Raw genomic sequence first — 26,437 nt, 5'->3', positions numbered from 1 at the left:
GGACTTTACAGATTTTGCCTGATTTTGTGAGGCAGTTGCTTTGTGTGCAGTGGCAGCATGTAGTAAATCTCAGATATATCTGCACTTGAAGCACATGCTTTGTAGTAGCAGAGTAAATGTTGTGCTCCATGACATCTCAAGTGGTGAATTTCTTGAATAAGATGGTGCTGCTTTGTGAAGGATGTCATTCATAGATTCTCAAAAAATGACTGCTGATGAAATAATCTAACTGTTGTGTTGGAAAGACAGAGCTGAGTGAGATAATCTGTTTAGACACTGGTGCAGGAGCGTGATTTTTATGGCAAAATAATGGTATGATGTGAAAGGGACAAGACTGTGAAAGTCAAAGAAGAGCAGGATAAGGTGGTAGGAGAGAGGACAGAAAAACAAGTGATTAAGGAAAAGCCTGGCTCTTGAAGATGTTTGGAGAGAAAAGCAAAATACAAACATGTGTTGGAAGGTTATTAACACAGTAATGTGAAATCTTTCACACCTCAGAAATATAAAATGCCTTCAACAGATGAAGCAGAAAATAGTTAACATCCAACTAAACCCATTTATTGCCAAAATATTTGAAAATTTACTTGGAGTATAAAATAATAAATTGGATATTTTGCACTTAATCAGGGGAAAAAACACAGTTTTGTTCTAGCTTTTGGAGATACAACTAGCGCTGACATGCTGGTTTCTTAAAATAGTAGAGAAATAAGAAAACTAATCATGTAGCCTCTTCTGTATAGTAGCATGTATATGAACAACGTTTGAGAAATCTAGAATGACTTTTTATTCTCAATTGTTGTGTGTAAGAAAGTTAAATGCTATTAACAGTTAAACCAACTGTTACTCTTAATTTCACGGATAACTTTTTTAGTGATAGGGTCAAATTCCCATTGCTTCGATCCATGGAAGAAGTAGAATAATCCTGGAAATAAAAAAGTAAAGCATTATTTTGTGGATACAAAAACTAGCTTCATTTTGACAAAGCAGGGAACATCATCATTGTATACACAGGAGAGCATCTCTTCAGTTCTGTCTTTTGCAGGATACAGCAATTATGATGTTCATCATAACTCCAGAAGTTACGTTCTTTACAAGGAAACTGATTTTACTTAAAAGCTCATTTAATTTACCTTTCTGTTGGAAAACAGCATCAACCTTCTGGCTAATTCCTGGAAAGTCATCAACTGTCTGCCTAGGATAACCCTTCTCCATGGACTGGCTGTTTTCATCATACCTAAATCATATGAAGGGAGACATGTCATTTTACAGAGTTTAGACATCAATTCTACAATGAATTAAGCAGTTGATGAATGGTATCCACCATCTGTAGTTTGACTTCACTGGGACTATGGAGAGTGAAGTTATCAACTTGCACAAATATGTGCAGGATACTGGCCATTGCATTTTCAATAAGGTGGCTACTTCTTTGCTGATATAACAGACGCAGCTCCAAAGAAGCATCTGGAGTGAGACAAATAGAAGGAAGACCCACATTTTTGACAGCAGTACAGGATTTAACTCCTATAACTACAGCAGTGTGACAGTCGATGCATGGAAACTCTCCAGGTTGATTCCCACTACAGTGACGGTAGAAATTATTGCATTAATTTTAAACTCCTCTCAGACTTTTATATGATATTGTACATAGTCCTCTACTAGAAGACAGATTTAGATGGAGGAAAGGAAGCCGATTGGTTTCTTATACAATCAAGTTGTTCCTAACTGAACCAGGACAATATGTATGAGATGGAACAGAATTTGAGGGCTGAAAGGAGGACCCAAAATGTTCTTCAAGATTTGAGGAAACATCTCAGGAAAGCAAAACAAAACAAAACAAGCAAACAAACAAGCCTTTGTTTTACTTCTCCTTGGATACAAGGAATACTTTTCACAGGGACATGAGACTGAGAAAATGAGTTGTTAGGTAAAAAATCCAATCCATGCTGTGGTTTCCTTGCATGCCTTTGTCTTGTGACCAAGGCAGTAAAATAGCAATGCAAGATGTTGTAAATAATCTTTCCAAAACTATCAGAAACAAAGGACAGGAAACAACATGCAGCACAAAATCCAGCTGACCCTGTATGTCTCACTGAGGAACCCCACAATTAGTCATGATAAAATATGTTTCACCCACACATGCTCCTGGTTGACTGCAGAAGGTCTTTGCAGCAGTTGTCCTTGCACACAGGAGAAACCTATCAGCTTCCCAAAGCTGACTTTTTGCTTCCATTTTTCTGGTATTTGGGTATCAGGAGTCACTTATGCCAGTTTGGGAGTAGGATTTAGAAGAAGCATATTGCAAATCCAATGCCAAGCAGGCAAAGGAAGGAAAATGAACTATCACTACCATCTCTCTAAAAGAGGCAAAATAATCCAGGATTTTTCAGAAATCAGAGAAATGCTGCCCAATCCATTTTAGCCAGCCTTCTGCTGAAGTAGATTAGCTTTCACATCTTTATTTTCTGGAGATGCTTTTGTCAATTTTTTTTGTAAAAATTCTCTATATGCTGGGATTTTTTTCAGCTTCCAGGCATAATGCATCAAATTGGGTCCATATCTTGAACGCCCATTTCAGGACACCCTTAAGCTCTCAAAAGTCAAAACTATATTATTCGCCTTGTGCAGGAGTCAAAGAAACATTTCTATGAAAAGTAGGATTGCTATAGTTACCTAGTTACATATAGTTACCTAAAAGTCTTTTGTCACATGGACAATTGTCATTGCATTCAGATTATATTGGAGTCAGTCATAAGAAAATGTTTGTCAATTTTTCTTACCTCCAGTACTTGTTGCCTATGAAAAAGTATGTCTTCCCTGTATTTTTATTACAAACAGCTGCATCAATTTTCTTGACACCTTTAGGGAAGCCCAGTGTGTAGATATTCTTTGGATAACCATGCAATACTTGATACCCACTGACAACCCAGAATTTATTGCCTGTTTAAACAAACAAACAAAATATTTAATTTCACCAGTGGTTTTCAGACACTAAAAGAAAAAAAATCACTCCCTTAGTGTAGGTTATAGGAAAACTAGATGAAATGTCTTAAGTTTATTTTTAACTTATTTGAAAAGTGAATTTTATGCACATAGCTACCCTTTCTTCCTGCCATTTAAACAAAATCTCATACTTCACCTCTGAAAAATAGGATCTGATCTTTCATGTTCTCATACGCAGCTTCAATACCAGGTGGCAGAGTTGGCCAGAAGGTAGAAATTAATTCTTGTTCAACTTCTGAGTTATCAGGATAGACTCGCCATAAGTGCCTGATTTAAAAAAGAAACAGTTTTTGTAGTAAACAATAAACCACAGGCAATTCTGTGTGTGCCCAAGAATGTGAACAGCATTGTGACTTACAAGCTCTTTCTTGTCAATGGAGATACCTGAGTCAATGTGTCAGAAATTAAAACACTCCCCTTGGTGGGAAGTGAGATTTTTTAAATTCTGGCTTCTTTCCGGAATTACCCTTCTAATTGGTACTGGTTGATTAATGTGATCAGCTACAAGTAGGTGAAAAATTTGAGTTGTTTCTATACTATATAGTAAGAGAGTTACAGGGTCAGAGATGAGCCTGACTGTAAACTATTCCCTGGACAACTTGCTTGGGTGACTTTGGGCTTGTATATGTGATTGGAGGAGAGATTAGCCCAACTATATGGTAGAACACTCTAATTTCTTAGGAAAGGATTATAGCATTAAGTCATGTCATTAACTGGTATAGCCACCTATAGATTTGGGATTAAAGCTATATTGGGACTGAGATATTTTCTGGAAAAATATGAAGCATGCTTTTTTTCAGAGGATCCTGTAAAAATATTAATACAACTCATTTCTGCTAAAAGTTTTCGGTGAATTTCCATTTGTCTCATTATAAATCACATGATCATAATAATGTGAAACACCAAAGCATTCAGTCTTTATAGAAATCAAGAAAAAATAAGCCTCACAGAGACAAATGTCCTATCAATATTTACCTGCCCTTTAGAAAAATGACTTCTCGTCGGAGAGTAGTTATAGCATTGAAACTCATCTGGGAGCCACAGGTTTTAGGTGAGGTAGGGGTGGCTGGCCTTTTATCTGGGGCATTTGGTGGAGATCCTAAGGGAGACATTTCATAAAGAATACACCAAATTTGTAGAAACGCTATGATTTTAACAGATACATGCATTTTTTATATTATTAGAATACAATTAATTTCATGGTAAAACAGTGAGAGAGATTATTTCTATACTGCTTACTTCTTTTTTTTAGGCACTGGATTTTACTCACCATAAATGGACTGAATGCCACTTATGTCATCTGGAGAGAGGGGAAATTCACTGAGGCTGACATAGGCGTAATTGGGGAACATCAAAGCCCTCTGATCATTAGAATGGGAGAGACCCAGGGCATGGCCAATCTCATGAGCAGCAACGAGGAACAAGTTGAACCCTTAAAAAATTGATAGAGATGAGAAATAAGTCTGATTTTGATGTGTAAATGATTGATAGGAACATAGCAGGGATATTACTCAGTGACAGTTCTCATACAATATAAAAAATTAACTAGGGTATATATATATGTAAGTATATTTTTTGTACAGAACAAGGTTGTGTTCTTCACTGGAAGGGAGTGACTTTTGGCCCTCTTCCCTCCTGTTCTTTCTGTTAGCTACTGACAGTACGTGTGTGGCATGAGTAGATGTCTAGGGGTGAGTGTGGGTGCAGCTCTGAGGAATGTCCTGGCAGGGTTTCCTGGCTGAGCTAGAATGGATTAGGTACTGAGTCAGATCAACCTAACAGACATCTCCAGGGCAAGGACAGGACGAGGCACTCTGTGCTCCCTTGAGCTACCAAAGCACCACTGTGTGTCACCCTCCCACCCACAAACCTGAGAAAGAAAGGTGAGATCACAAATATACAAGGAAAAATATAATGATATAATGTTAGCAGAACAACTTACCTTTGTATCACCAGGACTTAAAGCATATGGTTCTTCATAGCCTTGTCAAATAAAATCTCTTTTAAAAATGTTGTACTGATGCATGCTTATTCTCAGTGAAATATGTTAGCACAGTAAATAGGTAAAAATGGAATCTCCTTTGACAAGAATCCCTCCAAGTAACATGCTTTCTGAATTAGGAAAGAATGATCATCTGCCCTGAAGACTGAGAGCCAGAAATATCAATAGACTTAGAGAAGCTCACAAGCCTGTGGCAGAGTGGAGGACTGGTCATCGATTGCCCAAGAAAGGCTGACTGAAGCCAAGATACGCATTTCTCAAAAAACCAAACAAAGCCTCAATTTTTCCACGTGTATTTCCAGTCCTCCCCTCTCACGAGTCCTCCAGGCTCTCCAACGAGTTCCGCAATGTGTGGCTGCTGGAGCTGTGCTGTTGAGGAACAGCAGCAAAACCGAGATTGACCCATTCGGTCCCAGTGAAAACATTACATTCTACATTATATTACAAAATATCACATATTACATTAGGATGAGAGGAAATGGCCTCAAATTTCACCAGGGGAAGTTTAGATCGGATATTAGGAAAAATTTCTTCATGGAAAGGGTTGTGAAGCATTGGAACAGCCTGCCCAGGGAAGTGGCCGATTCACCATCCCTGGAGGTGTTTCAAAGATGTGTAGGTTTGGTTCTCAGGGACATGGTTTAGTGATAGTGTTAAGTTAATGATTGGATTCTATGATCTTAAGGGACTTTTCCAAACAAAATGATTCTGTGATTTTATCAGCATGACATGTGCACCCCTCATCCTTCTTTTTTTCTTTCCCACCACAATAAGCCCACACCTCTCCTCCTCATGCAGTGCTCCTACAGCACCTTCCTGCTTATTACCTCCTCGCTTTTCCTGCAGTGTGACCTCGATTCTCCTACTGCAATTATCCTCTGCAGTTTTCCGTCCCAAAAAATGGATGAGAAAAGGGTCTAAAGTAAAATAGCATGATGTGCCTGTGTACTGTCAGATCTATTAGAGGTCATACGGACGGTATGCCCAGCCTGGAGGGAAGGGGGTTGAGAGGAGCAGATGAGTCCTGGCCAGATGGTTGAGGACTTGGTGTTCCCATCTCTTCTGGCCCAGTGGCACACATCTGTCTTCAGCTCTGCATGCTGCATCTCAGTCTGTGGGTGGCCTGAACAGCATGTTCAAACTCCTGGCTGCTGGCAGGCAGCTGAAACTGCTTGGAGAACACTTTCATGTATAAGCCCATCCTAGCTTGGATGGAAAGTAAAGCTGTTACAGCCTATAGTTGGGCCTATTTTGTTACTATTAGAGAAGACGCCATTGTCACTGGTGACTGTGATTTTTTTAGGTGATGGGGATCTCCTCTGAGGGCTGCTGCGAAGTACAGTGTGCTTCCTCTGCAGTGTGTGGCAGTGCCAGGCGTGGTGCCAGCGTTTGCACCAGGAAGGGGAAAAGTCAGAAAGCTTTTACCATGGTTTGCGAAACTCTGGTGTGTATGAGCCCTACAAACCCCCAGGTAACAGTGGCCCGTGTCTGTAGTGTTCGTGTGTGAAAAGAGTTGTCTTGATAGTATATTTACCAGTGTTAATTGAGAACTAGTTTAGATCTGTCTGGTTTTACATCAGCGTAACAGTAATTGTCCTAGTTGGAGGATGGCCTGTGATAACCTCAAACTGCTCTTACAGTTAATGATGTGTTTCATCTCAGTCTATTACTTCACCTAAATAAAATCAGAAATTAATTTACCCATCTGCATTACACTTCAGAAAACCTTTTTTACCTACCAGCTGAGCCTGTGGTCCAATCTTCATCTTCATCAAAGTGGACATCACCACCAAAACCATTGCCAGGTGGAAAGGCATGAGCGAGAATGCCAAGGGGGCCATCAAAATAACGAGGGCAATGTCCATGAGCTAAATAATACAATGTTGAAACAACATTAGGCTTATGTCATGACTACTGGAAAATCTTTAAATAAAACTTACCATTGGTATGCAGTCAGCTTATTACCTTTGGTCCCAAAAGCAATCATTATATCTGCTACTCCCTCATGAATATGAGTGAAAATCAGTGGGGTGACAGTGCTCCACACTTTAAATGCCTGCTGGATTGCTTTATCCACATCTTCTTTGCTCATATCTGGTGTGTAGTTCACAATTCTACAGTTATGAGGGTTCAAGTAATAATGCTTAGTGTTTGCAGAGAAATATTATTATTAAGGTGATGAACAGAGATGTATAAACAGCAGTTTAACTTGTAATCCAATAGCTCTCAAGGTTCCTCTTGGACTGAGTTTGGGGAATGTGATAACTGTCCAACATGTCTTTTTCATAATCATAATTGTGTACAAGGTATCAATTTTTCTCAAAATGGCCCTTAGCCAGGAGGTTGTCTCTTGAGCATGAGGAAAATTGTCTCCTCAGGTTTTTGTGACTACTAAGCTGTCAGTCTTGGGAAATTTTGAAGATAAGGGAGTTTGTACAGGATGCAATTTATATTACTGTTTGGCTCCCAGAATATTTTTCAGGAGTGATACATGACGGGCAAAATACTATGGTTGACTCAGAAAATGTAAAATACCCAGCTTGAGTCTCAGGAATATGCATGGCTAATAGCTGGGGAAAGAGAAATACTTTTCTCCCAACTGGCAACAATTGCTATAGAAGTTATATTTAAATATAACAAACATGGATGCCCACAACCCCAAAATTTAAACACAGAAAATAATTATCTAAATAGTACCTGTATGTCAGCTTGTTTTTTTTCCATCCTGGCAGAGTAACACCATAGAGACCCACATCGGGAACTCCACACCTGGGTTTCTTCATCATTTCCAATGTCTCAGTGTCTGGTTTTCCAGTCACTTTCAGACCAAAAAATTGTTGCATTTTCTGAAGTTTTTCAGCTGTAGATTCATCACTGATTTTCCATCCAAGTTGATTTGGATCTGTCTCAGCAGCATAGAATTTACTTAAATAGTCCTAGCAAAAACAAAACAAAACAAAACAACAAAAAACCAACAAAGTATACACATTTCATGTTTTGATGTTTCTAAATAAGTGCCCTAGGACTGATATTGTTTGTGTAGTTTGCTGGCATCTGCCTGTGATTTTGGAGCACAATAGATGTTTTCCAGAGGATCATAGCTAAACAGAAACAGACAACATTGTCCCTGACTCTTATTGACTTGACATGTTTGTACAGATTTATTCTACTTGAGTAAAGTCTGGGCAACAGAGTTCTATGGAATAACACAGTCTCAGAAAGATGGCAACAGATTACACGCAGATTACATATGAAAAGAGAGGACTCAATAGATCTGAGATGTGAACAATGTAATTACCTGTACAAGCTTTGCATCTTCTTCTTTGTTGTCTTTCTCTGGGTGGACAGGAAGAGCATTAGAAGCAGCTGCACACATTAAAAGAAGAAGTGAAAGTTCCTTCATTCTCGCTCTCCTCTCTGTCTGGTGGGACAGCAGTCTGCTTTCTGCTCTGTGTGCATCCCCTCTCGCTGCCCAGTTTGTACAGGATGGGCTGCTGTGGGAGTCAGCTGTAGACTGACTCAGAGTTTACCATGCTCCGATTACCTCCACACGTCCTATAACTCTGTGCTGGCTGACACCATGAAACTTAATTAAGCCCGTCCAGTTTCACAGACATCTGAAGTCAGTTAGTGTTTGAATACTCCTAAGCTGCTTGGCTACCATTTTGAAACTGGCACTCAATTTCAGATATTTTACACTGAATTTTAGCAAATCTGAACAATTTCACAGCAGATGAAATGGAAGACAAATGCAAAACCTTTTAAGTTGTACCAACCCAGCTGTATGAAATGTGGTCACCAAATATACAGGGACTCTTAACCATTCTCAGCCTGGAAAATGAGAGTAATGCACCAGATGTGAATCTCATGCAAAAAAATTAAAACTTTGGGAGAAATTACTCTCAGCAGAAAATTTGCTTTTTAAATTGATCCATAAAGTAAGACTGGCTATTTTGGAAATAGATGAAAACCCCAAATCACTCCCTGCAACTCAGAAAAGGTGTGTTTCTTTTAAATTATACTGGTGGAATCCAGGTTATACACAAACAAAAACCATTTTATTCTATAAATCCTGCCTGCATTTATCTAATCTATCTATCCTTTATCTATCTATCTATCTATCTATCTATCTGCTATCTGTCATTTCATCACAAAAGGTTTCTTCAGTTTAACCACATTAACCGCAGGCGATATGATTATTTCCTGTCTTAAGTAATTCAGAATAAAGGAAGTTTCAAGAGTGACACAGGCTGTGACAAATCATGGGATTTCACCCTGCGTTGGACAATCACCTTCACCTTCCTCTGGCAGCAATTGGAGCTGAAGGTGTTTGGCACCTCGAAGGAGCTATGACAGCATGGATTCAACTTTTACATAACAGTAATACCCTCATGTTGGAAAGTGGCTTTGTCAGGAAATCCTTGCTTCTGTGTTTTTGGCTTTTTTTGCTGTCACTTGTGGTCAACTTCTGTCCAGCTGGAGGTGTTAATGACGGATTTTCTATCCCAAATTTCACAATGTAGCCTTGTTAGTGAAACTTGTTTTTTAATGGCATTTCTCAGCTATGATAAAAAACCCACAAACCCTTCCATTAATTTCTGCTTATTATCCTTGTATTAAGTAAGAGATCTGTGAGTCCTGGATCCCATTCAGTTCTGTAACTGAGGTACAAACTGTGACAAACTGAGAGCTCAACTGAACTGCTACTGGAAATGATGTGTGTTTATCCAGAAGTACAGACATTTCAGATCTGTCTTATGTTTTCAAATGAACGTATTTGTTTGCCTCAGAGGTTTTAAAGCTAGAAGTGATGACCATGGTGGTATCATCCAACTATATATATGGTGTAGGTCACAAAAGACAGACCCCTGTTCAGTGGCTTTTGCACCAAGTGTATTTTCCAATGGCACTAGAACATATTTTTGGAAAACATGTTTTGGCTGGTATCAATTTGATTTTGTAAAAGATCAGGGCAGTACTATGATTTGGTAAGAACTGGGAGAAGCGGTCCTTTTTCCCACTGTGGTTGGCCATCAAATCCCCACAGCTGTCTGCTGCATAGCAGTGGAAGGATAGAGACAAGAGCAGCTAGGTTAAGACTGGTTACACCTAACTATACACATTTATTAGTTAAGCATTCTCCTATAGCAAATGGAGAAATACATAACACTGTATGCAACTCTGTAGAGTGATTCAACCAGCTTAGAATAGGATGAACTAACTTCTATAGGTGCTCTCTGTCTTTATTGAATATAAAGAAGCTTTAAACAACTGGCTTAAACTACAATTCTAGTTTCTGTGAACAGCTCAAGCTACATTAGTGTTTGCTCAGAAGACATTTGAGTGACAGGTGGTGGAGGTTTACGTCACTCAAAGCACTTTTTCGCAACTTGACCACCTACACAACATAGCAGCCAGTTCCCACGGCCCATGGGAGAGAGGCCCGAAGATGTTTTTTCGCAAGTGATGTTTCACAAATACACTTATAGCTGGCCTTGAGGCCTGGGAAAAGAAGAAGCTGTATAAGCAGCTGCTGATTGTCATTTCCTTACGCTTATCTTTGACATTGGTTAGAGTTGGTGGGTGTTCATCTACATCGTGACTTTTTTTCTCATCCTGTTTTTATCCAGACTGCAGTAAAATGACCTGTTTTAACCCAAAAAGGTCACCGCCTATCCTCATCATATCAGTAGTACCAAGTAACACTACACAAAGCATCACATGAATCATCAACAGTGCTGCATCACAGTGACCTTAGCACAACACCAGCAAGGATCCACCTTTCCTAAGTGTTAGCCATGTGAGGGTCTGCACCTGAGTTACTGTCTAAGCTTGCATTATAACAACAGAAATCTAATCAATATGGTCACATAGCATCTAGAGAACATTTCAACTGACCACATGTAGAAGGTAAACTTAGGATGATCTATGCAGCTCTCATGAGCTCACCGAATGCTTTGACCAACACCATTGATTATGATGAGAGTCTAAGCCTGAGATCACATGAAAACATTTAGGCTGCAACTAAGCTGCCTGAACAGTGATTTGTTGTGCTTTTGAGACAGTCTAGTGACCCTGGTACATTGACACAGGCCTGATGGCTGTGACCCAGGACTCAGAGGGAACCTGTGCACTCTATACTGGCAGCTGGAGGCCAACTCAGTCACCCTGATGGCACCAGGTACCTGCTCAGGCAGCTGAGTTGAGCCACTACTTTGCAGACTTAATCCTACGGTAGAGTCAACAAAGCTGAATCATTACTCAGCTTGAGTGTAAAATATGGGACAATGGCAAATGATTCAAATAATATGTTTGACCCCTGGCAAACCTTTAACAAAGACCGCTGCCTGTGAAGGCAGGATCCAACCACCCGAACATAGGTCCCTGGAGACAGTGTAGGCTCTGTGGGGCTCTGGGGAGCATTGGTCTCCCACAGTCCTGTTTCACACCGGCATGGGTGACCTACATACCCCACATTGCACCTCAAGTGCACTAAACATATGTTTAGGCAATTGTATTCCTGCCTGGGTAAATCTGTGCCAGTTAATAAAGATATGGGCTACAACTACACACAAAAACAGTAACGGACACTAGGGAGTGGTACGGTATTCCACCATAGTACAATAATTAGCAAATGGGACCGTAAACTTATGAAAGGGGAGTAAGAAAAATATCAGGTGATTGTGTGGACTAAGCTGGAAACAACACCCAGATTCCAAATTGGTGAAAGCGGTGCTTGTGTCCGCAGGTGGGCGAGAGCTGCTGGCACCAGCTGTGCCCTCCTCCTAATGTTGTGGCTGGGATGGAGCAATTGCCATGGCCACATAGGCAAAGGAAATGTTCACTCACATAAGCAGGGGGAATATTTCTCACAAATAAATCAATCTGTTTTGAGCTCTCAGTCTTCCTGCTCAAGGGAAATCCACAAAACAAATTTTTTTTAAAAAGTGGCAGGCAACTAAAATCAGAACTCCACAGGATACCAAAAGGAATGGACTAAAAATATGCCCTCATAAACTTCATCCTCTCTTCAGTTTCTTTTTCATCTTCCATGGTTTGAAAAGGACCTTTTATCTCTCTCTTTTCTTCAAAACATAACCACCTCCTTACCCCTCATCTAACATTTTCTCTGTCCTTTGAGTACCCACTACTTTTTTCTTCCACGGGGAGGTTAGTGTTCTCAGCTACTCTGTCATTTCCTTGAGATCTTCTGCTTCTACTTTATATCTGAAGGGAACATGTGCCCCCAATTTTTATTTTTTAATACATAATTGGTCTGGTAAGAAATATTATATTTCTCTATAGATCTTGTGTTATGTTTATAGCTCATCTCTGCTAGAACAACATAATCAATTTATATTTATATACTTCTAGAAGAATTTTTGGTTAACTGTTGTTGGTAGTTCATTAGCACTGGCTTACACAAGAAAATATGATTAATTAGCATTGCTACTAAGTTTTCAAATTAAAGAACCAGTACCTAAATCACCTTGTGAGAACAGGAGTCACATAAGTTAACTTCTTCATTAAACACTTTGATTTACTGTAATTTAAGTTTATTTTTTATTATTTTATAGCAATATTTTTTAGGGTTTCATAAAGAATATAATATATTCAAATTAATTTTCAGTTATACAATTCCTTATCTTTGAATAGTATTTAGACTAATTTTTACTCCTGAATTTAATAAATGTAAGAACTACCAAGTCTATTCTTTATTCATGAAGGATACAATTTAATAGGCTTGTAATACAGACAGGTAAGTAATGAAAAAATTAAAAGGATGCATTTATATAAGGTTACACATTGTTTTCTCAAAATGCAGCTACTGCTGTTACAGTAACCTGAAACTTTCCTCTGAAGTATGTAGAATAATACAGATGTTGCATGAGATAATACATTTTGTTATGGGTGTATGGCTTCTAATGTTATCAGCTGAGCTACAAAGAGAAAGCGAGTAACTCTTCAAACATCATTTTAATTGAGGATATTTGAAAAAAAATGCAGTTAGGCTGGAAGTCAAGCAGTCTTTTCCATTAACTATTTGTATCAGAAATATTTTTGGCCAAGAATTTTCAGTTTTTAAGGAAACTTTTTCATCCTTTAACCCACTGAAGTTAGGAGGGATTTACTAACTACTGGAGTAGCTGACACTTGAAAGAACCTTGAATAATAAAGGGGTAAATAAAGGGGCTTATTTGTCCATTATACGATGTGTCTACTTGTGATAGTAAGGGACTGGTTTCAGCAATCTCAGAGGTCCTTTCTAATCTACATTTCCAGGCTTAAAACCAGTTCCTAGACCCAAAACATGAGGGAAAAACCCCCTCCTACACTTGCAAAGACATGCACGCAGAAGGGAAAGCTACAAGTAGAAGCTGGGGACAGAGGAACAGTACGTGGAAGTGTGATTTGTAGAGTGATGCTAACGAGACCCGACTGGCCTAATTACCCAGAGGATTTGCACCAGGGCTTGTGTGAAGTGAAGGAGTTCAGAGCCAGCTGACTGCTCCTTCCTCTGGCTTTGGGAAAAAGACTTAATGTGTCATTCCAGAATAAATTTTCTAGTGTTGGAAAGTGAGACTGGGCTCTTGAGTATTAGTATGAATGAGACATCAAAGACACAATGATATGATAACCATAATTTATTAGGAAACTTCAATGTAGCAGGTGAAATTCTGATAAACTATACGAATGTATTTGTTTCACAATAAATAATTATTAAAACTATACTCCCATAGAATTTGGGCAGAAATCCATTGTGACCTGATAGTTCTGAAATGCTGAAAAATTCAGCACAGAAAAACATGCAGTGTACATATGGTAAAACATTGCAATTAACAATTAAACCAGCTGATGCTCTTCATCTGTCTGACAATCCGTTTGGCATGAGGATCAAACTGGAACTGAGTTGTACCATGGAAGAAGTAGACATACCCTAGAAATAAAATTTAATCCAATTATATTTCATAGATGACTTCAGTATTTTTGAAAAAAAAAAATACCCTAACATAAACAGCCCATTTATACGTGCTATTTTTAATTTTCATGTCTACTAAGGTTTTTGAAAACAAGGGCCTCTATCTACAGAAGCCCAAATATTCAAGTAAACCCAGATTAAAGGTGTGTTTTACTTACTATCTTTCTGGAAAGCAGCATCAACTCTGCCAATTTTTCCAAAGTCAGAGATTATTTTCCTAGGATAGCCATGATCCATAGACTTTTTGTTTTCGTCATACCTTAACACAAGAAACGCCGTTACAATTTGTGGAAAAACAGCAATATTTTGAAAGTCCAAAGCAAATTCATACACACATGCTACTCTACTCTTCCTAAAAAGTCTTACAAAGATTAGCCAAAGTAGCTTTTTGATTCTTTCAATTATGTGTTAGGGTCTTCATGTTATGGGTATTGTGAGATATGAAATCCTGTCTTTGGTGAATATTGTAACAAGGCTCTCAAGGACCTTGGGAATGCAGCCCAGGAACACATTAATGCATTTCTGGTCTGTCCAGAGCCTTTGTGATCACCTGCAAATAAAACGAGTTTTGATTTTGGGACACTGGAGATCCAGTTCAGTATAAAAGCAAAACATAAAGCTCAGGAATAGAAAGATGGTACCACAGTCCTGAAACATACTTATATTAGTGTAAAATCTTGTATTACTTAAACAAAATTACTCTCTGAAGTTTGTCATGAGCTACACTTAAATTGTAAATACAACCAGCTGTAGAAGTGGAGATTATGTACCATTTGTTCGTAGAGAAATTCAATAACAGCACTTTTTGTTAGCAGTTCATTTTGTCTGAAATGTGAGTGAAAAGTGTAAACTATCGTAACATTGCTCAGAAAAGCTACACTGTTGTGGGGAAAAAGTTAATAATTTACTAGAAAAATCATGCATTTATTGGACAGATGATTAATTTGGTAGCAAGTAATTACATTCCTGCTACGGGAATCTAATGAATGGCAAAAAAACCCCACAAAACTATAGACAAGTTGATGTTTCCTTCCAGAGAATCCTATTTAAATTTCTGGAGTATACTTGGATTAAATATTGCTGTATTTGAATTTTAAAGACATACATCAGTCCTCAGGGACAAGTGAACATGGGAGATGAACATTAAGTCTTACCTCCAGTATCTGTCAGCTATAAAGAAGTATGTTTTTCCTGTGGTTTCATCACTGTAAGCTGCATTAACTCTTTTAACAGTCTTCGGGAACCCCAAACGATAGATTGGTTTAGGATAACCAGGTGCAATGTCATAACCCCTGAGAACCCAGTATTTATCCTCTGAAAAACAGAAGGACACAGCAGTTGTTTTTGTCATTTATAAACAAATTGTGTTTAAATGGCTAGTAAACAATTTTTCTTAGATATCAGTATTATTCCTTTCAGTTTGTTACTTTAGAAAATGGTTCTAAACCTTACACTGGACATACATCATAAAGACAGTTGAAATGTCCTTTGTTTTTATGAGTAAAACAGTAGTATCATAAGATGAACAGATAGTACTTTTACCAGATTTTGTTCAGATGAATACAAAGTATTTGTCTAGGTAACAGTTTTGGGGAGGGCTGGAAGCTGATGTATTAGTCCACTGACATTGTACTGGGATATTGAGTTCATTAAATTCATGTAATATGTTATTTGATTATAGACCCACATAATATTTTGAAAACTAGACAATGTGCATTAAATTAAACGTAGTAATCTTAGTAATCTTGTTAATCTTAGACGTGATAAACATATTCATACATGTTAATGTATCATATGCTGTGATATGTGCATAATGAAGTTATTTGATACATTTAAAGCATATTTGAGACATTTAAAGAAAAGAACTGATTGTTGTTTCCAGTAAACAAACAGTTTTCCTCCCACAATATGCTTTTTCACCAACATACATTTATTTAATCAAAAATATCACAGAATACTAATAAGCATGTCAGTTTTCTAAAGATTCCCAATAGTTTGTTTATGTAATTTCATTTTTTAAAATACTTTCCACAAAAAAAAATGTTTTGACTAGTCTAATAATTAGTTTTCATGCTCCTTTTTAAAAATGGACTTCACACTTTTTGCAAAAAGTTGCATTATTACATGTGATAACAATATATTCCATTCTAATAGTTAGAATAGTAGCAGTACTGTACAAATGCCTGTATTTGCCAACTAAGTTCAGAAAAAAATCCTTCTGCATAAAGTGAAATCCTGTTACCCGAAGAAAACTAGACCTGAAGATGGGAATCTATTTTCATATCTTGTTTTTCAGAGCATTAACTAAAACAGAGGGGCAAGTTTTCAGGATTATGACCTCCAGAAATCTCTTCTAGCACTATAACTCTATGAGTTTAATTATTTGTAGATCTGCAAGATTCTCTGTTTCACTGATCTTCCTTTAAAAACCACTTTGACTTCTGTAATTGTGGAGTTTGCAAAGGGGCAGGGAGGAACTGGTCAGAAGAAGTAGAGAATTTCAGAATCAATTACCTTTAAAAAGTAAAACTTCATCTGTCTCAACATTTTCATAAGCAGCTTGAATTCCTGATGGTAACTTTGGCCAGAATAATGAGATAAAATTGAGCTCTGTCTCTGTCCTTGCAGGATGTTTTCGCAGCATGTATCTGTTTTTTTTTTTTAAAAAAAAAAAATTAAAGTAGTGCCACTCCTCTCATAAGTGCAAAACAATTATTACAGCTCCTGGAGTATAACAGGAGAGACATGGGTGTAAATATCTCCATCCACTTAATGTAAAGGAAATCTAGAGTGAAGGCATTCTTAACTTAAGCACCTCATTTACATGCCAAAAATAATTCAAGATGTATATAAGCCCTTCTGTGTCTCTGTAGGATGGGCAGGCTAAGAGTAACCAAGTAACAAACATCTTCCCATGTACCTGTGCTTTCAGTTCTGCCACTGCTCTTGTGCTGAGGAGTAGCAGGAAGGTGGCAGTGTGGGACCCATGGACACATTGTGAAGGGACATAAAAATGCTCTTGCTTTGCTATCAGTTGAATTGAGTTCCCAGACAAGTCTGTTGCAGCACTGGCCACAGCAGCAGAACAGTTGGTAAACAACCTACAAGTCCTCACCTCCTTCACTGCTCTTGTCAATGAGGGCTCTTGGGATTAATGATTTGAGAACTCTCGCTTGTGTAAATATGTCCGGGTTTTCTAGTGTTTTTCTTTGCACTGCATTCCGAAAGGACAGTTTTCCCTTGTAGATCACAGATTTTTTTTAAACTACTGAATGTTTTAAAGAGATTATATATACGCTTATTGTTGTTACCTGCCCTTGAAGAATATCATTTCTCCACGCAGAGTGGTAATAGCATCAAATGTCAAATTTGGGTCGCAAGCTTGTGGAGTTATGGGTCCCGTTGGCTGCACAGCAGCGTTAGACTGTCCTATAGGAAGAATATTTTATCTTTTAGTACAGAGAAATATAAAGGCAGTGTTCAGAAAGTCTCTGAGAACACTAAGAATCTTCTTTACAGAGAATGAGGGAGCACGTTATTTTAAAATAAGGGTCTGACACTAAAACCAGGCTTTTAATGCCAATAAAATCAGTTGTGTTCATCTTTTACGAAATGAGTTTTTTGCAGAACTACATTTCAGTTGAAGTTAGCTTCCAGGAATTTTCTCTCTTTTGTTTTCCGTTGTTTAGCAACAGTTAAACTTCTCATTTTGGTGGAACAAGCATATTTTAAATATATTCTTATCACTGTTTACCAGCTTCCCAAGTAAAAACATTAAATAAGAATATTTTTTCTTACCATAGATGGCTTGAATCCCATCAATGTCATCCTGAGGAAGAAGGAATTCTTTGGGGTCTGTGTAGGAGTAAGTTGGATACATCAGAGCTCCAGGATCATTTGAATGAGACAGACCCAGTGAATGGCCAAGCTCATGGGCAATGACAATGAACAAGTTGTAGCCTGTAGAATAAAAATAATATGAAACAAATAAAATCTGTTTTAATATTCAGCATAGTTGACTAGATGGGAAACACTAATGCATCCTCCTGAACAACAGTAAAAGAGAATACGTGAGTAATGCTATCAATATTACAACTCAAAAATACTATAACAGAAAAGCTATAGGAGTACTTAAGGAATTTTAGGCCTTAATTATGGTCTCATTATCTTTTCTGTAATATCCTTGTGTCCTAAACACAAACCCTGTTTCTCTTGCTGTCACATAAACTGCTCAGATAAGGATCATGCCAACAATGTGTGGAGGTTCAGTGATTCAGCAGAAAAAGGCCTTCAAAACCAACCCTTCAGATGACAGTTTTGGTGATATTCGAATACCCTAGTTAGCACCAAATTTTGAAGTGTTGGGCTAAGAAAAAGATTTGACTTGAGAAATTCACCACCAGATCTTCCTCTATCCAAGCTTTAGGCTTCATCTGAACTAAAAAGTATTTTTAAGTGTTGACTTTGTTGCCATTATAAACCACTGTGACTTAAAAATGTCTTTTCTGTCAGTTGATTACCACAAATGGCAAATAAGGGAGTAAAACAATTTAAAAGGACAAATTCTTCCACTTGGGTTCACTTTTTGCCTGCAATCGGGCTCATGAACTAAGCATCATATGAGCTAAGATTGTATGAGGTAAAACTGTATAAATGGATCCAGTTAAAAAGTCCTTACCTCTCCCATCTTTGGTCCAGGCTTCCTCCTCATCAAGATGTACATCTCCACCAATACCTTCTCCAGGCTGAAAAGCATGAGCCAGCTGCCCATTGGGGCCATCAAAAGGAGAGTTGTCACGATGGTCTAAAATGAAGAATGAAATAATCAGTTAGAATCCTAAATTATTTCCATGATTGCAGATTTCTATTTGCTACACAAAGATATCAGTGTTACCTCTATAAGCAAAAGAGATCATTATATCTGCTTCTTTGTCCTCAACCTTTCGAAATGTCAATGGTGTCACATTGCTCCAGACACTGAGAGCTTTTCGGATTGCTTCATCTACATCAGCTTGTCTCATCTTTGGGGTGTAATTCAAAATCCTTCAAAGCAAACCAAACACATTATATATTGTTAAGAATACAGAATTTGAGCTAAAAAATAATAATTTTACAGAAGTCAGAAATCTTAGATATATCTTTCATGAATGAAAAATACTAATGGCTTCATTTAAGATACGACCTTCTACCATCTGTCTTCTTCCAGAAATCAGTTCATCACTCTGTATGTCCGTATATGGCATAATGTACTTAATTCAGACCCCCCAAAGTTGGGATGCTAGATTTATGTATTTTTGAATAAGATTAGGAAAGGTTACCTGTATGTCAGATCATTTCTTTTCCATTTGGGATTCCCTGGTGTGAAAACATATTGCCCTATATCAGGTATGCCACATCTGGGTTTTTTCATCATCTCCAAAGTGTCAAGATCAGGTTTCCCAGTCACTTGCAGTCCAAAGAATTCCTGCATTTCCTTGAGCTTTTCAGCAAGGAGGTTTGCAGACTTGTTTCTTAAATAAGGCTTATGATCCCTTTGAAGATCATAGAAATTCTGTAGATAACTCTGAATCAAAGTTAAAAAAAATAACATAGTGGCATATCAGTACATCATATTCAGTCACACTTAAATTTCCTAAGTAATCTTGAACTATTCCCATATCTGCATGCCATGTGTTTACCAGGAACAAGAACAGCCTATTTTCTCTAGGAATTGATGTGAAGAGTCAGATATAACTCACAGTTTTCATATAGTTTTCTGAATTTCTTGTTTCACTGATGGGATATAAGAAGAAATGTCTTTAAAATTGAACACTTAATGTTAATAATTACTTCCATAGTCCATTCCAATATTTCCATATTATATTCTAATAATTACTGATTAACAGCAAAACTTATGAGGAAGCTTATAACTGGTCTCATTCAATGAACCAGAGATTGGCAGCAAGACTCCACACAGCCAGGACTCCCAGCAAAGCAGGTGAGCACTTCTAGAGAGGCAGCACTTGGCAAATCATGTCATTTATTTTTAGCTACGAAATACGATATTAGGAATTCAAGTCTTCCTACTAAATTTCAACAATTTTGTGTCCAATAAGCAGTGTTGTTTCTATATGTTGTGTTGGACAACTCATAGATGTCCATTCTTTTCCAAAGTATTCCATAAAAGATCCGTTCTGCAAAATGTTGAAACCTATGCTTGCTTCAGGCAAGGTTCTTCCCTTATGTTACTGAGGCCAGTCATATCACAAGTTTCAAAACACATTTTAAGGTAAGTTGTTGCCGAGTTTGACTGTTTCTGCACAGCCACAGAGCCTTGCTGCTATAATTCACACTTCATTAGTTTTGTTATTACTTTACTGACAATGTCAAAAGTGAAGTTAAGCAATATTCAGACAGCTTTTCAGTAAGTAAATTCCACATAGTTTTCACACATTTTCTAGACTGGTAGGAGAAGCTTTCTCTCCAAACCTCTGCAGAATGGTACATATTTAGTTTCAATACATATTCTGTGAAAAGAATTGCAATTATAGTTAACTCTCAGATTACCTTACGTTTCACTTAGAATACACTGAAAGATATTTACCTCTACAATCTGTAGGGTTTTTCTTTCATCTTCTTCTGGAGCCACAGGAAAAGCAGAGGAGATGGTCACGTATAGCAGTGGGAGAAGAAAGAAGTTTTTCATCCTTGTCTAAGGTTGTCTGCCTCAGTTTCACTCTCGAGGTATTGAACACACTTCTCAGCTCTGTTTATATAGCTAATTTGTAAATCAGTGTCAGTCTGACTCATGCTGTATAATATCCTCTGATTAGTAAAAACGATGCATAACAGTTTCGTCATCAGGTGGTGACGCAATGTGTTTAACTAATCTTACTGTCCTTATTTTGCCTGAGCCCTCCGTTTTGGTCAGTTTCATAGTGTTTAATGAATAAAGAAATGCTGTTCAGGTAGAACATGGAGCTACATTTTGTATGTTTTTTGGTTTTTAATCATAGATTTAGACTACTTATGGGACAAGGTCTTAACAAACTGGAGAAATAATAGGAGATACCATTTAACACTAACATGATAGAACATTGTATTATAATGAATAACATTATGCTATGTAATATATTATGTCATAATATGTAATAATTAAATAAAAAAGACAGTACAAAGAACCAATCTTATCTAGGAATAATCAATACCATGACTCCAGGGCTTTTTCGTAAACCAACTAAAACTATCTAAAACAAACTTGTGATGGCAGAAAAACTGAGTGCTGAAATTATTCAGCATTTTTGACTGATATTAACAAAAATCACTCATGTTACTGGAATGCATAAACTGGGTTCCCATATGTATGGTAAGTAAAATAATGTTTATGCTCTTGCCAGCATGGAAAAGGTCTCAGCTGCAATAGCGTGTTTGGAGTCAAGCAGATTGCTGAGCTCTGGTTGGAAAGGTTCCATGGAGCCCAACAGGAATTTTTGTGATGTAGCTTCTGTGTCGTGGCAGCCAGCCAGAGGTGGGTGTCTCATAGAATCATTTGGGTTGGAAAAGGTCTTTAAGATCATTTAGTCCAGCCGCTAACCTGACACTGCCAAGTCCACATCTAAACCATGTTCTTAACCTCATCTATGCATCTTTTAAACACCTTCAGGGATGGTGACTCCACCACTTCCCTGGGCAGCCTGTTCCAGTTCCTGACAAGCCTTTCCACGAAGAAATTTTTGCTAATAACCAGCCTAAACCTCCCTTGGTGCAACTTAAGGCCATTTTCTAAGGGTTTTGCCATGTAGATATCCACAAGTTATCTGAATGTCTAAGCTCCCATTTCAGACAATGGATTTTAGAGACTGATTCAACTGACCATATGACATGGACTTTAAGATAAGATCAATTGCTCTCTATACTTCATTGAGTGTATTGGCTAGGTCTCAATCAACAATAACAGAAGTTTAAACACCCAGGACACATATGAGAACCTACAGTGTAGACTCCTAAACTGAGGAATATATTTCTAACAGCAAGGACAGCTGAGCACCAGAGTAGATGGCCTGAAGAGGCTGCAGGTGTGCTAACTCTGGAAGCTGTCAGGTACAGGCTGGACTTCTTTCAGAACGGTTTTGGTATTGCTGTCCTTGTTGGAGGTACAGAGCCTCTTCGGAAACCTGAAAAGGGAAACAGTAAATGTTAGTATGAGAGGGAGAAATGTAAATATGTATCATCACCATTTTTTTTCTGATATATGAGCAAGTTTTGTTCTGAAGGACCTCAATATAGGATGAAAATTTTAACTGTGTTGGGAAGTACTTCACTTAGTTTCTCAAATGTCAGGGAAAAACAATTTAGTTAGTATATGATTCTACACTCACTGTAATGTAGCATCCCCTAACTATATCTCAGTTCAACCGAGCAGACATCATTCCTGGGAAAAGCAAATTACTTTATACCTTCCAATGCGAGTTCCATTGCTTGTCTGGAGTGATTGACTGAAGTTAATGCAGGACATTGCAAAAGCAGAAGCAACAGTACAGTAATGGTATTTGAAATGACTAGGACAATACTCCAAAAGATACAGCTTTTGTAAATGTAAAGAGATTTAGCCTCATGGTTCTTAGTCCAAGGAAAATTCATGGTTGATGATCCTTAATCCATCTTGATTTCCAGACAGGAACAAGAAGAACTGCGTTTGTTAGATACTACTCCAAGGTCTTTGCAACAACTCACAGGATCCTGGGATTTGTGAAAAGCTGCTTAACTTCTCTAACTCTGTTTCTAAACTAATGATATTTCACTATAAATATTTTTATAGACTATTTTATATAGTTCCTGATCCAATACCTCTGTTTCTTTCTTGGTTTTGTAGTTTGTGGCTTTTTGGTTGTGTTTTTTTTTTTTTTTTTTCTTTCTTAGTTAAGTCCTTATTTCTTCTATCCTTTTTTTTCTTTTATTCTCCGAAGGCATCATGGGCATGTTTTAACACATACAGCCAAAGAAGAGATGCAGATTAATCAGATGTGTCCGGTGCCTGAGATGGGAACATTAGGAAATCATGTGTTGTGGCTTGCACATGGAGGTTCTGCTGCTTTGCACATTTCTGCAAAGGGTCTATGGCCAAATTTTAATGTGACCAAGAGGATATTGAGTCAAGCAGAGGGTGAGAGGTGACAGCTGGTTGTTTTCCAGGAAACTTTAAATAAATTACTTTCCAAAGCAGCCCGTGGCAAGCTAGAGAGTCCTGGACTCCAGTATTAGCTGTGGGAGCTGTTTATGTATTTGAAGAGTCATTGAATGAAAAACTTAAACAGCATCAGGAAGAGGAAGCAGAAGCAGTGGCTTACCTCTGTCTTGGGAATTTCCATGGTTTTGGGCTGCAAAGTCATGTCTCATTTCAATGTCTGCACTTGCTTCCTACTGCATGCCCTTCAGCACATCTCCCTTGAATGAGGGAAGAAGAGATTTCAGTCATCTGCTCTTCCCATGGTGTGGCAGCTAGCCGCAAGAACTTGTCTTCAGACAAAAATCTCAAGACCCAACAGGAAGAAACACAAATATGCCAAAATGAAATGGAAACATCTCAAAGTACGTGGTGTCTACACAGTCCCTCATTTTGTTTGTGGGATTGTTGCATTGTACCTGCACCTGAACAGCACAGTCTGTTATGGCCTCTCACCAAACCCCATTTCTTGCCCTTTTCATGGACCAGGCCTCTGTCCTGTGTGCAGAAGTGTGTTGGTATCTCAGTGACAGCCCTTGGGGTCGGATCAGGGGCTGAAGATCCATGTGTCTGTGGTACTGTGACTGGAGACACCAGGGTGTATGTGTGTCAGTTTGGTACATATGTGTAACTGCAAGTGCTAATGAAGATCCAGCTGGATTAGCCAATGAGTAGGATGACAGGTTGAGAGCAAAGCATCCATAAGCCAGGGAAGGATACTGGAGAGACCAAGGTTCTGTGGATTGGCTGCTGCAGGGATCGAGGGCCCAAGCCAGCACCTGGTGACACTGTGGGATCTGGGGTCATCAGAGACATGTTGGCCCTGTCTCTGTTTAACCAATGGAGAGAGATCAACTTTACCCTTACCTACCCCCTAATTGTTCTTCAGAAACAGTTGTTGCCTGGAACACAGGCATCAATACACTTTGGACACCTCAAATCACACTGTCAGGTCTTGGGCTCATCTACTAAGTCACTGCTAAGGCCAAACTGGGTGCCTAAGGAAGAGCAGATTGACCGTGTGGTTAAGAAAGGGCCAGAGTTTTCGAGGGTTTTTCCATCATACACCCAGGCAGTACGAGTTTGTGTCTCCCTCTATTAGCAATAATCCTGGTTTATTTGCACACTTTCTCCTCAGCAAAACTGCACTGTTGTTGTTTGTGCTGAGGCAAGAGACCTCAAAGTGTCCCTTTTCTAGGTGCTGTATTCGCCATTCCTCGTTCATTAGGTCTGCAGAGGAGTATAAGCAATGCCAGGCATCTATCCAGCATGTTTCCTCTTTCCAGAATTGACTGAAAAGGACATTTAGACAGAAGCATAAGAGAAGTATTTCTCCAGAAGAGTTTCCCAGCCTCGAACAACTTTCTGTCCTAGGGATTTCCATTTACTTTGCACCTCACTTACCTAGGGCTTGCATTTGACTCTTCAGGCTATTTCCCTTTTCTCCTAGTTATATCGGATAATATTTTAAAATATTCTAATGGCTTTCATCCTTCTTTCCCTGTGGTGAATCTTCGACGCACACCTCTGACTAAACCATGAAAAAATAAATTCATAGGGTGAATCATAGTGGGGCTTCCCTGAATCAAAGTCTCTCACTACAGAATTACTGTAGAAAAAGGAACTTTGATTAGTAGTTCTGTAATTTTAATACTACAAATATCAAAAGTGGTACTTCATAATTCTAAGAATTGTTTACTGTTCTAATTTGTCACAACGATGCTGGTAATTGTTTTCTCAATAGCAGGTGGCACTACAAAGTACAGTCGTCATTCTTGCAGGAAGTACTTTTATGTCCATTCTATGCTGTTATGCATATCCTAATCTCTTCATGTGTTTCTAATCTATTTTTAAGCAACAAAATAAAAATATTTCTGCAAATCCAGCAAGTTGTCTTGAAACAAGCTGTTTCCTTGGAGGATGTCACTTTTCATGCAAGGACTGGAGTGACAAAGATATAAATTATGTCACCGTGCAGCAATATTAATCTGACTGCCAGATATTTCCATGAAGTTTAAGAATTCATTAGGAATTTCTCCTAATGAGCCAAGTACATTTTAATCCCGAGATCAAAAAGCCAAAGGCACCTCTCCAAGCCAGATGTCTTAAAGTTTGCACAAGCTTGTGGCTTAACGTCACCCAATGTTAAACAGTTCCTTTATAGAAATGCTGTTGATTCTGCTCAAAGAGAATGATCAGTCAGTCTGTTTACGAAACAGAGTGCTGTGCTGGGCAGTGTTAGGAGCACAACAATATAGTTCAAACCACATTGAAGTCCAAAGGCCGTTGTGATAGGGCTCAGGATGTCGGGTGCTGAATCAGTCCTAATTATTCTATTGTAGAAAAGCAATTCAATGTGACAGATCACAGGCTGTGGCAGTGCCCGAGTTACACCTCAGTGACTTGCACAGTCTCAGACATGGCATCATCAATTAAGAGAAGGGAAGGAGGACCACTTTCCATGGCAAGCACCTGTTCCCTGAACACGGGAAAATCAAATCACATTCTTCATCCCTGTATCTCAGCTGTTGCCTGGGCTGGGAACCTGCTCTACTGTGTCTCAGACAGGACTTCACCGATGGCAAAGGGGCCCTGGGATGCCTTGCAGAGCCAGCCTTACCATCTTCAAGTCCTTTGCCTCTAAATCTGGATGGCATCACACAAGTTGTGCAGATGTAAAACTTGCCTTGAAACAGGCAGCAAGAAAGATCAATGTCTCTGCACCGATATGCAAAATCAATCTGCATATGCCCTGGGGCTCTGGACCATTTGGGACACATTGGAATTGCCATAGGCTCACAGACCCCCAGTTGGACACATGGCATCATTGCTAAAACATCCTGTGAGAAAGCTACTGCTTGTGAACCTGCAAGAACTGTTGTCTTGTTGGCAGGGAGCAAACACGAATGGGATGGCTGGAGATCAGATGGCAGTTCAGAGGCTACCAGGGAATCCTCTGGAAACAAAGTCTGCACCTTGGTAGCTTTTAACTATTTTCTCTGGAATAATGATGTCAGCTGAAAGATGCATCTTTGCAGTTCTGAGTTGCCTTCAGCACTTGTGAACCCCAAAATCTGCTGCTTCTGTCACCAAGAGAGAGGTTTTTTCAACCAGATTTCCTTAAGCCCAAGTCAACATTTTACTAGGAACAACTTCCTGCAAACAGTAGTTAGATGGATTAATTTTAATGTTGTTCTTTTTTTTTTGCCAGGATGTACATTACCTTTGTCTGTTTTACTGAGGTGGTAAACTC

The 26,437-nt window shown here is 38.5% G+C and overlaps 2 protein-coding genes across 2 annotated transcripts; both read right to left on the bottom strand.

Moving 5' to 3' along the window:
• Nucleotides 1-821: 821 nt before the first annotated feature.
• On the bottom strand, nt 822-8,405 carry LOC308052451 (matrix metalloproteinase-27-like; the record flags this gene model as incomplete). Its single annotated transcript, XM_080363198.1, has 10 exons — nt 822-922; nt 1,131-1,234; nt 2,778-2,937; nt 3,137-3,267; nt 3,976-4,099; nt 4,271-4,432; nt 6,742-6,870; nt 6,968-7,116; nt 7,700-7,938; nt 8,301-8,405. 10 exons carry the CDS (start codon nt 8,403-8,405, stop codon nt 822-824), a joined length of 1,404 nt encoding a protein of 467 aa, XP_080219324.1.
• A 5,434-nt stretch (nt 8,406-13,839) lies between these two features.
• On the bottom strand, nt 13,840-20,667 carry LOC308052421 (interstitial collagenase-like; the record flags this gene model as incomplete). Its single annotated transcript, XM_080363194.1, has 10 exons — nt 13,840-13,940; nt 14,141-14,241; nt 15,137-15,296; nt 16,497-16,630; nt 17,294-17,411; nt 17,781-17,942; nt 18,661-18,786; nt 18,877-19,025; nt 19,301-19,545; nt 20,566-20,667. The coding sequence occupies 10 exons, from the start codon at nt 20,665-20,667 to the stop codon at nt 13,840-13,842; spliced, it is 1,398 nt and encodes a 465-aa protein (XP_080219320.1).
• Between the last annotated feature and the right edge of the window lie 5,770 nt (nt 20,668-26,437).

Source organism: Nesoenas mayeri (genome assembly GCF_963082525.1).
Source record: "Nesoenas mayeri genome assembly, chromosome: 1".
Lineage (NCBI taxonomy): Eukaryota > Metazoa > Chordata > Aves > Columbiformes > Columbidae > Nesoenas > Nesoenas mayeri.
This window is presented reverse-complemented; position numbering and strand designations above follow the sequence as displayed.